The sequence below is a fragment of the Acipenser ruthenus genome, chromosome 50 (assembly GCF_902713425.1).
Source record: "Acipenser ruthenus chromosome 50, fAciRut3.2 maternal haplotype, whole genome shotgun sequence".
Taxonomy (NCBI): Eukaryota; Metazoa; Chordata; class Actinopteri; order Acipenseriformes; family Acipenseridae; genus Acipenser; species Acipenser ruthenus.
The window spans coordinates 1677195-1692285 of NC_081238.1; the positions used below are offsets into that span (position 1 = coordinate 1677195).

General features: G+C 45.7%; 1 protein-coding gene across 2 annotated transcripts in view; it reads left to right on the top strand.

The window, feature by feature from the left end:
- Window positions 1-15091, top strand: part of LOC117967631 (neuroligin-2-like) — a 111249-nt gene that overhangs the window by 49430 nt on the left and 46728 nt on the right. Inside the window, exons 3-4 of one of the 2 annotated variants that reach the window (XM_059015379.1) lie at window positions 707-760; window positions 12909-13058. In XM_059015379.1, coding sequence (XP_058871362.1) covers window positions 707-760; window positions 12909-13058 — 204 coding nt within the window. The remainder of the gene's footprint in view (window positions 1-706; window positions 761-12908; window positions 13059-15091) is intronic. The other variant, XM_059015380.1, reaches the window with a different exon arrangement.

Here is a 15091-nt window from a genome sequence, read left to right on the forward strand (position 1 = left end):
AGTTTTAAGCACTTACAAAACAAAAACTCCCACGTGGAGTTCTAAACTAGACTTTTGACTTCAGGTTCTAACTTTCTTGGATGGCTAAGCTGTTTACCAATTATAAAAAAAACACAGTTGCCAGTTTAAACATTGAAATACCCCTCTGGTTTACACACTGCCCGGGTCTTGACACTGATAGCCTCTTCCTCTCATGCACCTTGCTCCCTCCCATGGCATTCTGGGGGATGTAGTCCTTTAGCCCATCCTGGAATACAGAATCTCATCTCCTCCCCCTAGTTTGTCACAGTAAATGAACAATCTTGTTCGGTTTCAACTCAATTCTGTTTATGGTGTGTGTGTGTGTGGGGGTGTGTGTGGGGGGGGGACATGTAATGGGAACATCCCCACTTTGTAAAACACCTTTTTCAGAACTAAATATGCCTTCAAAAAAAAATAATAAAGTGCCAAAATATTTAGTTTGTTGTCGACTTTCACCCTGTGTGGAGTTTTATCTGACTGGAGTTAGAAATAGTAACTAAAAATATAGTGAGAGTCTTTTTTTTAAAAACACAAATCAGATAATATTTTGCTGATTGTTGGTTTTTTTTATACTATTCTTCTTCTTCTTCTTGTTTTTAATTTTTGGATTTTTTTTTTTTTGCCACAGTAATCTTTTTGAATGTTTTCTCTTTCTCTTTTTCCTCCCTTATGTTCTAAACCCCAGGTCCACTCACAAAAAAACACGACGAATCCACGATCAACAGTCCACGTGATGAAGGTATTTTTTTTGCATGTTTTTCCCTTTTTTTTCTTGTTTTTTGAATATATAAACCTATATTCCATTTTTTCCTATATTAAAACAAATCTTATTTTTTTTACATTTATCTTGACTTTCTTTGCAATCAGCATTTTCAAAGTTTTTTATCTTGTGCAACTCACAAAATGTGATCTTTTTTTGACTTCTTTAAAAAGTTTTTTAGTAACTCTGGTGCCCCATTCCCCCTCCCAATTCATCCCTATTTCTGCAAATGTGTTTTTATTCTTCAATTGTATTTTACAAACAGTACATATGCTAGCATTTGTTTAGTTTTTTTTTTTTCATTATTATAAAATATTTTAATTACAGTCACAGAAATGATTTGATGTTTCTGGAAAATTGACTTGTCATTTAATGATGTTGAATTTTTACACACATCTATAGAACTGCTTATCCAAGTATATTGATAGCTGGTTGAGACAGTAGTTTTCTTTATTAAGAAACTGGGAGTTTAAATATTTGCCTGCCTTAAATGCATTGTACATGTTACACACACACACAGTAATGTTGTTGAAGCTGACACCCTGGGATCCTTCAAGAAGCTGCTTGATGAGATTCTGGGATCAATAAGCTACTAACAACCAAACGAGCAAGATGGGCTTTCTTATGTTCTTATGTATATATATATATATATAAAATGAAGTAGAAAAGTCATCAAAAAACTGAAAACTCACTATTTTAATAATTAGCCACAGCGTTTCAGCGTCCTTCTTCTTTAGATAGCATGGTAGAAATAGCCAGGCATACTGATGCTGCTGTTTCAGTTTGAAGGTGTAAAAGCTGCACAGTGACTCACAGACGGATGTTCTAAGAAGACTGTGACACAGACAGTTCTGAACTGGAGTTCCTCTTCTAAAAGAATGCTTAGTGTTCCCCGGGTCAGTCCATGGTGACCTAGTTTGAGGTTGCTGTATCAAACCCCAAGTCTCCCCTGGTGTGCCGTGCAGCGGACTGAAAACCAAGCGGCAAAGTGGCTCTGTGTTCCCTCAGTTTAAGTCTGTGAACCTTCAAGTTTTGCCTTTTATCTAACATGTTAGGATTGTGCACTTGTTATACAGAATCCCCATTGGCAAGGCTGTGGATTTGAGGGTTGCAGTGCTGTAAGCAGGTGGATGCAGCTCATTGTTCATCATGGCAGACTTATGGTTTCTGAGTTGGCAGGTCCCTGGTGGTTTTGCTCTGTATAATATTGATGGCATTGTAGATCTACAGGAGCTGTTTATACTGTACACTCTGCTTGTTGTGGTGTCTTTGACAGTGGCAGTTTCTTCAAGATGATCCCAGGCAGTGTTTGAGTGCAGTGGTGAGATGCACGATATGTGTTAATTCAGCTCCTTCTCACAGTTTACAGAGATTAGGAGGCTGGTGAAACACTATGACAGGAGACCTGGGGATGCATGGCTGTACTGAAGTGGTCTCTGATGGGTAGCTTTCTTCAGTTGCACATTTGCAGCTCGGGTCTGTAGGGTGCAAATCAAACACAAATGGAATTTGTTTTACTTTGATGACATCATTTTTCACCTTGTAGAGCAGAGATTCTCTAGATGTTAAAGTTGGTCGATGAATTTGTTGATTAACAGTGTCTAAGTTCCTGAATTATTTTAAGGTAGTTATCAATATTAATGCAAATGCGTTTGATTCTGACGGCAAGGCTGTATGTATGTATGTATGTACATATATGGAGAGAGGGAGGGGGAGGGGGGGGAGAGGGAGAGAGGGAGAGGGAGAGGGAGAGAGGGAGAGAGGGGGAGGGGGGGAGAGGGGGAGGGGGGGAGAGGGGGAGGGGGGAGAGGGGGAGAGGGGGGAGGGGGAGGGAGGGAGAGGGGGGAGGGGGAGAGGAGAGAGGGGGGAGGGGGAGAGGAGGGAGAGGGGGAGGGAGGGAGAGGGAGGGAGAGGGGGGAGGGGGAGGGAGGGAGAGGGGGGAGGGGGAGAGGAGAGAGGGGGGAGGGGGAGAGGAGGGAGAGGGGGAGGGAGGGAGGGGGGAGGGGGAGGGAGGGAGAGGGGGGAGGGGGAGAGGAGAGAGGGGGGAGGGGGAGAGGAGGGAGAGGGGGAGGGAGGGAGGGGGGAGGGGGAGGGAGGGAGAGGGGGGAGGGGGAGGGAGGGAGAGGGGGGAGGGGGAGAGGAGGGAGGGAGGGAGAGGGGGGAGGGGGAGAGGAGGGAGGGAGAGAGGGGGAGGGAGAGAGGGGGAGGGGGAGGGGGAGAAGTGTTTGGAAACAACAAATTATTTACAGCAAGACTAGGGCTGGGGATTGAATAGAAAATTGTCTCCTCTTTAAAAATATTAAAAGAGATTTTAATGAGCAATCCATCTCACAAGTTCAATGATACCCTAAATATGATTCATTTACTTACTGCTGAATGACTGGGTGGAGCATTTGTTCTCAATTCTATCCAGAAAAAAAAAGATTTTCCTGAGTGGTGACTCTGCCAAGACTGGTACAGTATTCAATGTAGTGTTGTCCTTGCCAGTCCTGAGCCAGGAACCTGTTTCTGAGGATAAAATGAAGAGAACATCACACCCAGTCAGTTGGTAGTAACCAGATCATATTTGGGGTAACACAGCACAGGGAGAGACTTTCTTGTATAATTTTAAAGAGAAGACGATTTTCTATCCAGGGATAGCAAGATATTTAGTGAGCGAGTAGTCTGAATGAAGTTATCCTACAACAAACTCTCCATCCCCAGTTGTGCTGCTTTCCTAGAAAAAGGAGAACATTTCTGGGGGCTATTCTACTCGTGAGACGTCTAGCTCATTAAAATATGAGGCATCTTTTTAAAGAGGAGATGATTCTCTTCAGGGATACCAGGGTATTTAGTAAGTAAAGGGTCTGAGTGAGGAAACATGGGAGATACAATTCCCAGCCCTAGTCTTGCTGTAAATAATTTGCTGTTTCCAAACTTTTGAACACTACCGTAGATCTCCCATGTGCAGTTTTGAAACACATGCCATAGCAAACCTGCGTTAATCTGAACTTTCTTTAACCAAGAATGGGATTTCATTTAAAAAAATAAAAATAAAATACTGGTTTTTAGCGGGTCTTTCAAAACTGCACCTCTGAGTCCTGTATAGTGAATGGAAGTGAGCAACGGTGAAGATTGATGGATTATTTCATTAGCCAGAACCACTTTGATTTTCACATTGATCTCGTGAGCCATTTATCGCATGGAGACAACACAGTCTTTATCAGAATGTAGGAGTGTTCTGTCTGTACGAATCAGACTTCCGTCGCGTTGATCAGGTTACTGAGGACTCTGCTGTCTGTGTTACTGTGATGTTGTTCATTATCGCTGATGTTAATACTTCTCTAAGTACGGAGGGGGGTGATGCTGGGACGCCAGAATCACCGTCGAGCCCTCTTGAGGTGTCGTGGGCTAGTCGACGAAACACTGAGGATGGAAGGTGCCCACTTGAAGACCCCAGAGATGTACCCTACTTAGCTCAATCCAGACGGTTGTCATGCTGATGCGCTGGGGAGGCCGCACTGTGGTTGATTCCCGGAGCCAGCATCGCAGCCGTTGTGTGTGCTGATGTGCCAGGGAGGCAAAATAAGCTGATCCCTGGAGCCAGCATTACACTTCAGCCATCAACATCAGACAGAAGGATATCTACATCATCATATGGAAGGAAACGTAAATAGATGGAGACACATATGGATCACATTAGTTTACTGTAAAGCTACGTCTTAGTTGGTGCTTATCTTGGCGAGAGCCGAGTTCAAATCAGCATGAAGTTTTAACATCTACTCTCGTGTAATGGAAATCTTAATAGATTTCAAATCCAATGCTGTGTATTGAATCTAATAGAGATTCGATAGACAGCGTTGGATTTGAAATCTATGTAGATCCTGAATTCTAGTGCTAAGATAAGGTATTCAAAACCCTTGGTTAACACTCCTTTTAAAAGCATTGATAATGTTGCTAGTGCTAATGAGAGGGACGGGTTTGATTTTAAAACCTGGGTTTGCATTCCGTCAAAGGGGAAGCAGTGGGAATGATGCTAATACTGTGATCCTGGATAGAAGCCCTTTAGAGCCTTTTGATTTGAAGTTGCATGGAGAGGAGGGGGGAGAGACTCACAGAAAGCGCCCACAGCAGTGAATTAATAAGCCCCTTCTTCTCTCTGGCACACAGCGAGACAGCAGAGAGCTGAGCTGAATAGAGAGCTGTGCGTGTGGAGAGGGGGAGAGTCCAGAGTGCGTGAAACATTCGTGTTATGCTGTCTGATTGACACGTTTGTCAAATCAGCCGTTATGATGGAGTGTTTTTGAATGGATCAGTGATATATTGGCGACAGCGCCTGTATGTCACACCGCAGAGATGCGAAGGGTTTATAATTGAGTACATTCTCAAGTGATTGATGTGGCTAGTAGCTTCAGAATTAGTGAGAGAGCCAGCCTTGGACCCAGTCGTTCATCTCTGTTGATCTGATTAAACTGCATCGTGTGGTTTCTGGAAACAGGAAGTGCTCAGAAGGAGCTGGTGACTAGGGTTCTCCAGGCTCAGATAATACTGGGTGGATTCTAATACAGAGGCAATTATTCCAATGGAATATCAGGAGAGCTACAGAACTGAGAACCACTTAGGAGGATTAATAAAATGACACCCTTATTATAATAATAATAATAATAATAATAATAATAATAATAATAATAATAATAATAATAATAATAATAATAATAATAATAATTGTGTGGGGTCCAGTGGTTAAAGAAAAGGGCTTGTAACCAGGAGGTCCCCGGTTCAAATCCCACCTCAGCCACTGACTCATTGTGTGACCCTGAGCAAGTCACTTAACCTCCTTGTGCTCCGTCTTTCGGGTGAGACGTAGTTGTAAGTGACTCTGCAGCTGATGCATAGTTCACACACCCTAGTCTCTGTAAGTCGCCTTGGATAAAGGTGTCTGCTAAATAAACTAATAATAATAATAACATGAAGAAAATCTAGTAAACTCATTTCTTTAATTTCTCTTTCCTCCCTGGAATGCCCATTCCTGTATCGCATGTGATACCACGCTTAGCCACCCCTCTATATTCTCTTTTTTTTAAATCCAGCCTCACAAGCTGAAAGAATTTTTCAGGCACCGTGCATTATGTGTTGCTGGACAGGGGAAAGGTGTTTTGTATAAGAAACGGAATCTAGTTACATAAATAGTGTAGCTTTTCTCATTTCAAAAACGCGTGTGGGCATTACAGGGTTAATTTATTCAGAACAACAAAACCTTCATGAATAATTTCAAGTTCAGATGTCTTACAAAAAATGTTGAGGAGCATTTTAATTTATATTATTATTATTTATTTCTTAGCAGACGCCCTTATCCAGGGCGACTTACAATTGTTACAAGATATCACATTATTTTTACATACAATTACCCATTTATACAGTTTAGTTTTTACTGGAGCAATCTAGGTAAAGTACCTTGCTCAAGGGTACAGCAGCAGTGTCCCCCACCTGGGATTGAACCCACGACCCTCCGGTCAAGAGTCCAGAGCCCTCACCACTACTCCACACTGTATTGATTTACAGCTGTGCCTAAAAGTTTAGCATCACCTAAAATTTTAACAAGCCCCTTTCTGCACTGGACCACCAGGCCTCCTATTAGAACCAGCAACCAACACTTCCGAAATGAATGTATTTTAGTCTTATTTAGTGAGCAGGCTGCCTCACAGTTAATACACAGAACCAGTGCCCACTAAAATGCAATGATACCCAAACCGCATCGCTGTTTTGAAATGATTTAATATCAAGAAACAGTCAAGATGAGGGGCAGAGAATATTGAGGCACATGTGAGGCTCCGATCTGTGACAGACAAGCGGTCAGACTGCTTGTGACACATCCAAAACAGCGTGGGGCCACTTTGCAGCCTGCCATCGCCCTGGGCTTTCACAGGCAGGAGCTGCACAGTGTCACACTCTGATCGAGAGCTCTACAGGTCAGCTTAGGGGCTCCGCAGCAGTGACTGAGGAAACATGCCACTCGGACGCTTATTTTTAACCTTTACAGTGACTTTGATGGCAGCTCTCATCTCAATATACAGCTCTGGCCAAAAGGTTTGCATCACCTAGAATTTAAGATTGAGCCATCATTTAAAACCAAGAACTATCCGAACATCATTTTGATCTTTTACTTATCAATCCTGTAATCAAAGAAACTGTAAAATATGGCAGAAGCCATAATAGTAGTACACTCATTTATGTTGGATTTCGAAATGTAAAATTTTTTCCATTTGTGTCAGTTTTTAAGTATATGGAAAACTACAAAGCGGTGTGTAATTCAATATGTTAAGGTAACATTATTCAGCAGGTTTCATTCGACTTGTTAATTCTATAGGGTGATGCAAAACTTTTGGCCATAGCTGTGGTGTTGAGCATTGTGGGTGTAGCACTGAGTGCAAACTGAATTGAAACACCGCGGTCTCTTTAAACACTCTGCCTGTATCTGACCACATCCTGTTCTGATTGGGAAGTTGAAATCTCGCGAATCAACCGGGTTTAATAGAGGTTTCAAATACAGATGCGCAGGGAAACTGCAGTGGCAAATAATGAGGATCATTTCACAGCGATCAAAGAAAATGCCTAAAACAGTGGGGCCAAAATATTTAGTTTGTTGTCGACTTTCACCCTGTGTGGAGTTTTGTCTGACTGGAGTTAGAAATAGTAAATAAAAATATAAGTCAATGAAAAGTCCCCACAAATATAGGAATGCAGACGTGTGTGTGTGTGGGCGGGGGTGTTAGTGTGTGTGGGCGAGTGGGAGTGGGTGGAGACTTGACTCTTTTGTAAGCCAGTTAAACCCTTTAATTGGATCAATGAAAGTGGATTACTTTGAACCATGGCCAATTACCTGAACTAATTGATCCCTAACCTATTAGCCACAGCAATAAGAAGGGATTTAAACCCTCTGATTGGTTAAGAAGCACCAATTCATTACTGGTGCTACCCAAAGGCTTTAAAACCCATTATTTATTAGAACTGAAAACATGACCACTGGTCCCCCTTTAAAGCAATACTAACCAAAGTGTTAAAATCAATACTCTTACCTCTTATTATTATTATTATTATTTATTTCTTAGCAGACGCCCTTATCCAGGGCGACTTACAATTGTTACAAGATATCACATTATTTTTTACATACAATTACATTATTATTATTTTTTTTTTTTTTTACATACAATTACCCATTTATACAGTTGGGTTTTTATTGGAGCAATCTAGGTAAAGTACCTTGCTCAAGGGTACAGCAGCAGTGTCCCCACCAGGGATTGAACCCACAACCCTCTGGTCAAGAGTCCAGAGCCCTAACCACTACTCCACACTGCTGTCCCACTAGCTCTAGCAACATTACCACTGACCCTTGTTACCCTTTTAATGCCATGCAAACAGAATGTCTGTGTTCCTGCTATGGTAAAAAAAAAACACTTTTCCATCGGTCTGTTAAAATCTGTGTTACAACATCAGATTATAAATATAATATAGATTCGGATTGGAAATCAGAAATCTGGAGCAACTGGGGAGTTTGTGACTGCACTGTCCAGTCCTGATTGCTTACACACATGTAGAGAACAAATTCTAAGAACGATGGTTTCTAACGAGAGTTTTATACATTGCAAAGGGTTATACTGTTTTAGGCATTTTCTTTCATCGCTGTGAAATGATCCTCAGATGAGCCACTGCAGTTTCCCTGAACATCTGTATTTGAAGCCTCACGAGGGTTCAGCTTCCCAATCAAAACAGGACATGGCCAGATACAGTGTTTAAAGAGACCACGTTGTTTCAATCCAGGTCGGACACACACAAGATATTTAATGAAGAGACTACTTCCTGTGCGGAAGGTCAACTCCATGGTTCAAGGTTCAAGATTGAATTATTTATTGTTTTAGTTTAAAATGTATACAATTGCGCTCAGATCTCAGAAAGATCCTTTTGGATTGTGATCTGCTCATCTTCATCCCTACGAGAAAGGGGGCTCCCTCCAGTCCAGGGCAGGCTTGAGGCATGGAGATTGAACTGCTCCCTCACCCCCTAAGAGAAAGGGTGCTCCCTCCAGTCCAGGGCAGGCTTGAGGCACGGAGACTGAACTGCTCCCTCCCTCCCTCACCCCCCTAAGAGAAAGGGGGCTCCCTCCAGTCCAGGGCAGGCTTGAGGCACGGAGACTGAACTGCTCCCTCCCTCCCTCACCCCCCTAAGAGAAAGGGGGCTCCCTCCAGTCCAGGGCAGGCTTGAGGCATGGAGACTGAACTGCTCCCTCCCTCCCTCACCCCCCCTAAGAGAAAGGGGGCTCCCTCCAGTCCAGGGCTGGCTTGAGGCAAGGAGATTGAACTGCTCCCTCCCTCGCTCACCCCCCTAAGAGAAAGGGGGCTCCCTCCAGTCCAGGGCTGGCTTGAGGCATGGAGACTGAACTGCTCCCTCCCTCCCTCACCCCCCTAAGAGAAATTGTGCTCCCTCCAGTCCAGGGCAGGCTTGAGGCACGGAGACTGAACTGCTCCCTCCCTCCCTCACCCCCCTAAGAGAAAGGGTGCTCCCTCCAGTCCAGGGAGACCAATCAACTAAGTCAAATTCCTCTCAGAAAATATAAAGAAAGGTTGATTTTAAGGGATCTGCAGCATGAGACTAAATGCAATGTAAGGGGAATTGCAACATTGCAACGCAAGCTTAATTACAGAAAGCAGGATTATTTTAGCAACAGCTTTTGATCTCAGTAACTGAAATGAGTCATGCCTCAGATTATAGATAGTTTTAAATAATAATGAGGAGTGAGTCAGAAGGTGAGAGCCTCGCTCTGCTGCAGAGTCAGAAGGCACGCAAGCAGTTGCTATGCCAACGGAACGTCACCGCTTGCAGTTGCTTGATGGGGAGGGGGGGTGTAGGGCTGTCAGCACAGCTGCACAGGGAAACAAAGGCCACCCCCCCTCTCTCTCTATCTCTCCCTCTTTTACTAATATAATCTCCCTCATTCAATTCCTCTCTTCCATCTCTTCCTTCTCCCTTCCTCCTCTCTCTTCTCTCTTATCTATCAGTCCTGCCCTCTCTCTATCTCTCACCCTCTCTTTCTCTCTGTCTTCTTCCATCGGACACCTGCTTTCTCCTTCTGTCTCCCTCCCTCTCTAACCCACTGCCTCTGTCTCTCCTCTCTTTCAATGTCAGATCAGCTTTATTGGCATGGCAAGATTTATTCAGGTTTTAACAAAGCAAACCTCCCCCTCCACCTTTTCTTCACCATCTCTCATCTTCCTCCCTCCCCTCTCCTCTCTCTCCTCTCTATCCCTATCTCTCTTCTCCCTTCTGTCCATCTCTCTCCTTCCTCCCTCCGTTCTCCTCTCTCTCCCTCTCTCTCCTCTCTATCCCTATCTCCTCTCTCCCTCTCTCTCTCATCTCGCTCCCTACCCTCCCTCTCTCTCCTCTCTATCCCTATCTCTCTTCTCCCTTCTCCTCTCTTCTCTCTATTCCTATCTCTCTCCCTACCATCCCTCTCTCTTCTCTCTATTCCTATCTCTCTTCTCTCTCCCTCTCTCTCCTCTCCCTCCCTACCCTCCGTCTCTCTCCTATCTATCCCTATGTCTCTTCTCCCTCCCTTCCCCCCCTCTCTCTCTCTTGCTCCCTCTCCCTCTCTCTGTCCTCTCCCTCCCTACCATCCCTCTCTCTCCTCTCTATCCCTATCTCCTCTCTCCCTCTCTCTCTCATCTCGCTCCCTACCCTCCGTCTCTCTCCTATCTATCCCTATCTCTCTTCTCCCTCACTTCCCCCTCTCTCTCTCTCTCTTGCTCTCTCTCCCTCTTTCTGTCCTCTCCCTCCCTACCATCCCTCTCTCTCCTCTCTATCCCTATCTCCTCTCTCCCTCTCTCTCTCATCTCCCTCCCTACCCTCCGTCTCTCTCCTATCTATCCCTATCTCTCTTCTCCCTCCATTCCCCCCCTCTCTCTCTCTTGCTCTCTCTCCCTCTCTCTGTCCTCTCCCTCCCTACCATCCCTCTCTCTTCTCTCTATTCCTATCTCTCTTCTCTCTCCCTCTCTCTCCTCTCCCTCCCTACCCTCCGTCTCTCTCCTATCTATCTCTAGCTCTCTTTCTCTCTCTCTCTCTCTCTCTCTCTCTCTCTCTCTCTCTCTCTCTCTCTCTCTCTTCTCTCTCTTCACATTCAGCAGATGGTATTTTGTTATTTTTCTGTCTCACTGGTTCACTTCCCCAGAACCCTGTAAAGCACGAGGCAAACCATAGCTGTTCAACCAACATCCAGCCAAGCCCAATGCACTCAGTGTAAGCCTATGGATGTGTTGACTAGAACCACACACTTGATGAAACACTCCCCTTATCCAGGGATATATTTCCCCATTTCTGGGTAATCTTCACTTAACCTATGCTAAATAAGGGATTCTCATATTGAATTACATAGCGCTTTGCAGTTTTCCATATACTTAATGCAAAACTGACAAAAATGGAAAAGTGTGGCATTTTGAAATCTAACATGAAATACTACTTTACTACTATTATGGCTTCCGGTAGACTTTTGCTACATCATTGTAGTTTCTTTGATTACATGATGTTAAATAACATTTTATAAAATTATAGGGGTTGCAGAACTTTTGGCCAGAGATGTAGAGAATGCTGGGACAGCTAGTTGTGAATTGTAATTTCAAAATAGGAAAAAAAAGCAATGAAGTGTGTGCCTTGTTTTGAAACTGTGTCTTTAATCTTAATTTAAAAGCAGCAAGAGATGGTGCCTCTCTTACAAATCCTGGCAGATCATGCCACAACTTTGGGGCTCTAAAGCTGAACTCTCTGCCACCTGCCTTCTTTCTCTGTATCCATGGAATACTGAGCAAGCCTTCATCCTTTGATCTAAGACAACGCTTCCCAACCCTGGTCCTGGGGACCCCCTGTGTCTGCTGGTTTACATTCCAACTGAGCTCTCAGTTACTTAACTAGTCCCTTAATTGAACTGATAATTTGCTTAATTAGACCTTTGTCATTGTTTTCAGCTCTTAAACAGTTGCAGAGTTCAAGTTACTTATAAAATGTTACAGCAACTTGAAATCTGCAACTGTTCAAGAGCTGAAAACAATTAAAAAGGTCTAATTAAGCAAATGATCAGTTCAATTAGGGGTCTAGTTAAGTAATTGAGAGCTCAGTTGGAATGAAAAGCAGCAGACACAGGGGGGTCCCCAGGACCAGGGTTGGGAACCACTGCTCTAAGAGAGCGACTCGGGGCATATGGGCTCAGGAGATCTTTTCGGTATAGGGGAGCAAGGCCATTTAAAGCTTTATAAGAGAAGCAGGACCTTAAAATCAACCCTAAACCGCTCAGGAAGCCAATGCAAACCTGCTTGCACAGGGTCGTGTTCACTCTTCTTTATTTTTGCTGCAGTCAAGATAAAACACAACTTGCAATACCAGTGATAAGAGCATTGCAATAATCAATCCTAGATGCTAGAAAGGCATGCATCGGTCTGTGAGCATCCTGCAGCGAAAGAGAACGTCTTAGTTTTGCAATATTTCTTGAATGGGGAAGGCTCTTTAGGTACATTCCTAATGTGTGGCTCGAATGAAAGATCTGCTTCAAAAATTACACCCACATTTTCACGCACGAGTGCCTATCGTTTCTATATCATTGATTACTGAGCGGAAATTGAGATTCTCACACCCAGAGGTTTTCATGCAGGGAGGTATATAAAGGATATCAATGACAAATCTTGAGGGGTTCTGATGTATTTGCACACGACTGTGCATGTTTAAAATCCCCTCTGATCTTCAATATGCATGCACACCAGCAGATAACGGCAAGCCTTGCTAATCCTCCTAGCAGTTTCCACAGTTACAGCACACCCTGGAGTTAAGAGGTTCAGGATATCACATGTTTGAGGCAGGTAGAAAGGTTTTGTCCAGCTCTCTAAATCCTCCAAGATGGTCCTGCTGAAATCCCTAGTTAACCCCTGGCTAACCGTTTCTCCCTCTCCCTCTCTCTCTCCCCTCTCTCTGTCTCTCTCTCTCCTCTCTCTCCTCTCTCTCCTCTCTCTCCTCTCCCTCTCTCTCTCTCTCTCTCCTCTCTCCTCTCTCTCTCTCTCTCTCTCTCTCTCTCTCCCTCCCTCTCTCCTCTCCTCTTTTCTTTCTCTCTCCGCAGATATCCGCGACCGACGGAAGAAGCCCGTCATGCTTTTCATTCATGGTGGCTCGTACATGGAGGGCACCGGGAACATGTTTGATGCCAGCGTGTTGGCAGCGTACGGCAATGTGATTGTGGTGACAATGAACTACCGGCTGGGCGTGCTGGGTAAGTGTCTTTGCTTGCTGTATGCTGTCGCTGGCTGCTTAGTGATTTAAAGAAATTAATGCAGTATATTTCAGTTTGTAAATTATTTTTTGGCTGGGGTAATGCAGGTGATAACTGATACTATTAATTAGGGGATGTGGCAGTGCAGATGCTCAGTGCTGGAACAGGTTGAGGGGGTGTGGCAGTGCAGATGCTCAGAGTGCTGGAACAGGTTGAGGGGGTGTGGCAGTGCAGATGCTCAGAGTGCTGGAACAGGTTGAGGGGGTGTGGCAGTGCAGATGCTCAGAGTGCTGGAACAGGTTGAGGGGGTGTGGCAGTGCAGATGATCAGAGTGCTGGAACAGGTTGAGGGGGTGTGGCAGTGCAGATGATCAGAGTGCTGGAACAGGTTGAGGGGGTGTGGCAGTGCAGATGATCAGAGTGCTGGAACAGGTTGAGGGGGTGTGACAGTGCAGATGATCAGAGTGCTGGAACAGGTTGAGGGGGTGTGGCAGTGCAGATGCTCAATGCTGGAACAGGTTGAGGGGGTGTGACAGTGCAGATGATCAGAGTGCTGGAACAGGTTGAGGGGGTGTGACAGTGCAGATGATCAGAGTGCTGGAACAGGTTGAGGGGGTGTGACAGTGCAGATGATCAGAGTGCTGGAACAGGTTGAGGGGGTGTGGCAGTGCAGATGCTCAATGCTGGAACAGGTTGAGGGGGTGTGGCAGTGCAGATGATCAGAGTGCTGGAACAGGTTGAGGGGGTGTGGCAGTGCAGATGATCAGAGTGCTGGAACAGGTTGAGGGGGTGTGGCAGTGCAGATGATCAGAGTGCTGGAACAGGTTGAGGGGGTGTGACAGTGCAGATGCTCAGAGTGCTGGAACAGGTTGAGGAGGTGTGGCAGTGCAGATGCTCAGAGTGCTGGAACAGGTTGAGGGGGTGTGGCAGTGCAGATGCTCAGAGTGCTGGAACAGGTTGAGGGGGTGTGGCAGTGCAGATGCTCAGAGTGCTGGAACAGGTTGAGGGGGTGTGGCAGTGCAGATGCTCAATGCTGGAACAGGTTGAGGGGGTGTGGCAGTGCAGATGATCAGAGTGCTGGAACAGGTTGAGGGGGTGTGGCAGTGCAGACGCTCAGAGTGCTGGAACAGGTTGAGGGGGTGTGGCAGTGCAGATGCTCAGAGTGCTGGAACAGGTTGAGGGGGTGTGGCAGTGCAGATGCTCAATGCTGGAACAGGTTGAGGGGGTGTGGCAGTGCAGATGCTCAATGCTGGAACAGGTTGAGGGGGTGTGGCAGTGCAGACGCTCAGAGTGCTGGAACAGGTTGAGGAGGTGTGGCAGTGCAGATGATCAGAGTGCTGGAACAGGTTGAGGGGGTGTGGCAGTGCAGATGATCAGAGTGCTGGAACAGGTTGAGGGGGTGTGGCAGTGCAGATGCTCAGAGTGCTGGAACAGGTTGAGGGGGTGTGGCAGTGCAGATGCTCAGAGTGCTGGAACAGGTTGAGGGGGTGTGGCAGTGCAGATGCTCAGAGTGCTGGAACAGGTTGAGGGGGTGTGGCAGTGCAGATGATCAGAGTGCTGGAACAGGTTGAGGGGGTGTGACAGTGCAGATGCTCAGAGTGCTGGAACAGGTTGAGGAGGTGTGGCAGTGCAGATGCTCAGAGTGCTGGAACAGGTTGAGGGGGTGTGGCAGTGCAGATGCTCAGAGTGCTGGAACAGGTTGAGGGGGTGTGGCAGTGCAGATGCTCAGAGTGCTGGAACAGGTTGAGGGGGTGTGGCAGTGCAGATGCTCAATGCTGGAACAGGTTGAGGGGGTGTGGCAGTGCAGATGATCAGAGTGCTGGAACAGGTTGAGGGGGTGTGGCAGTGCAGACGCTCAATGCTGGAACAGGTTGAGGGGGTGTGGCAGTGCAGATGATCAGAGTGCTGGAACAGGTTGAGGGGGTGTGGCAGTGCAGACGCTCAGAGTGCTGGAACAGGTTGAGGGGGTGTGGCAGTGCAGATGCTCAGAGTGCTGGAACAGGTTGAGGGGGTGTGGCAGTGCAGACGCTCAGA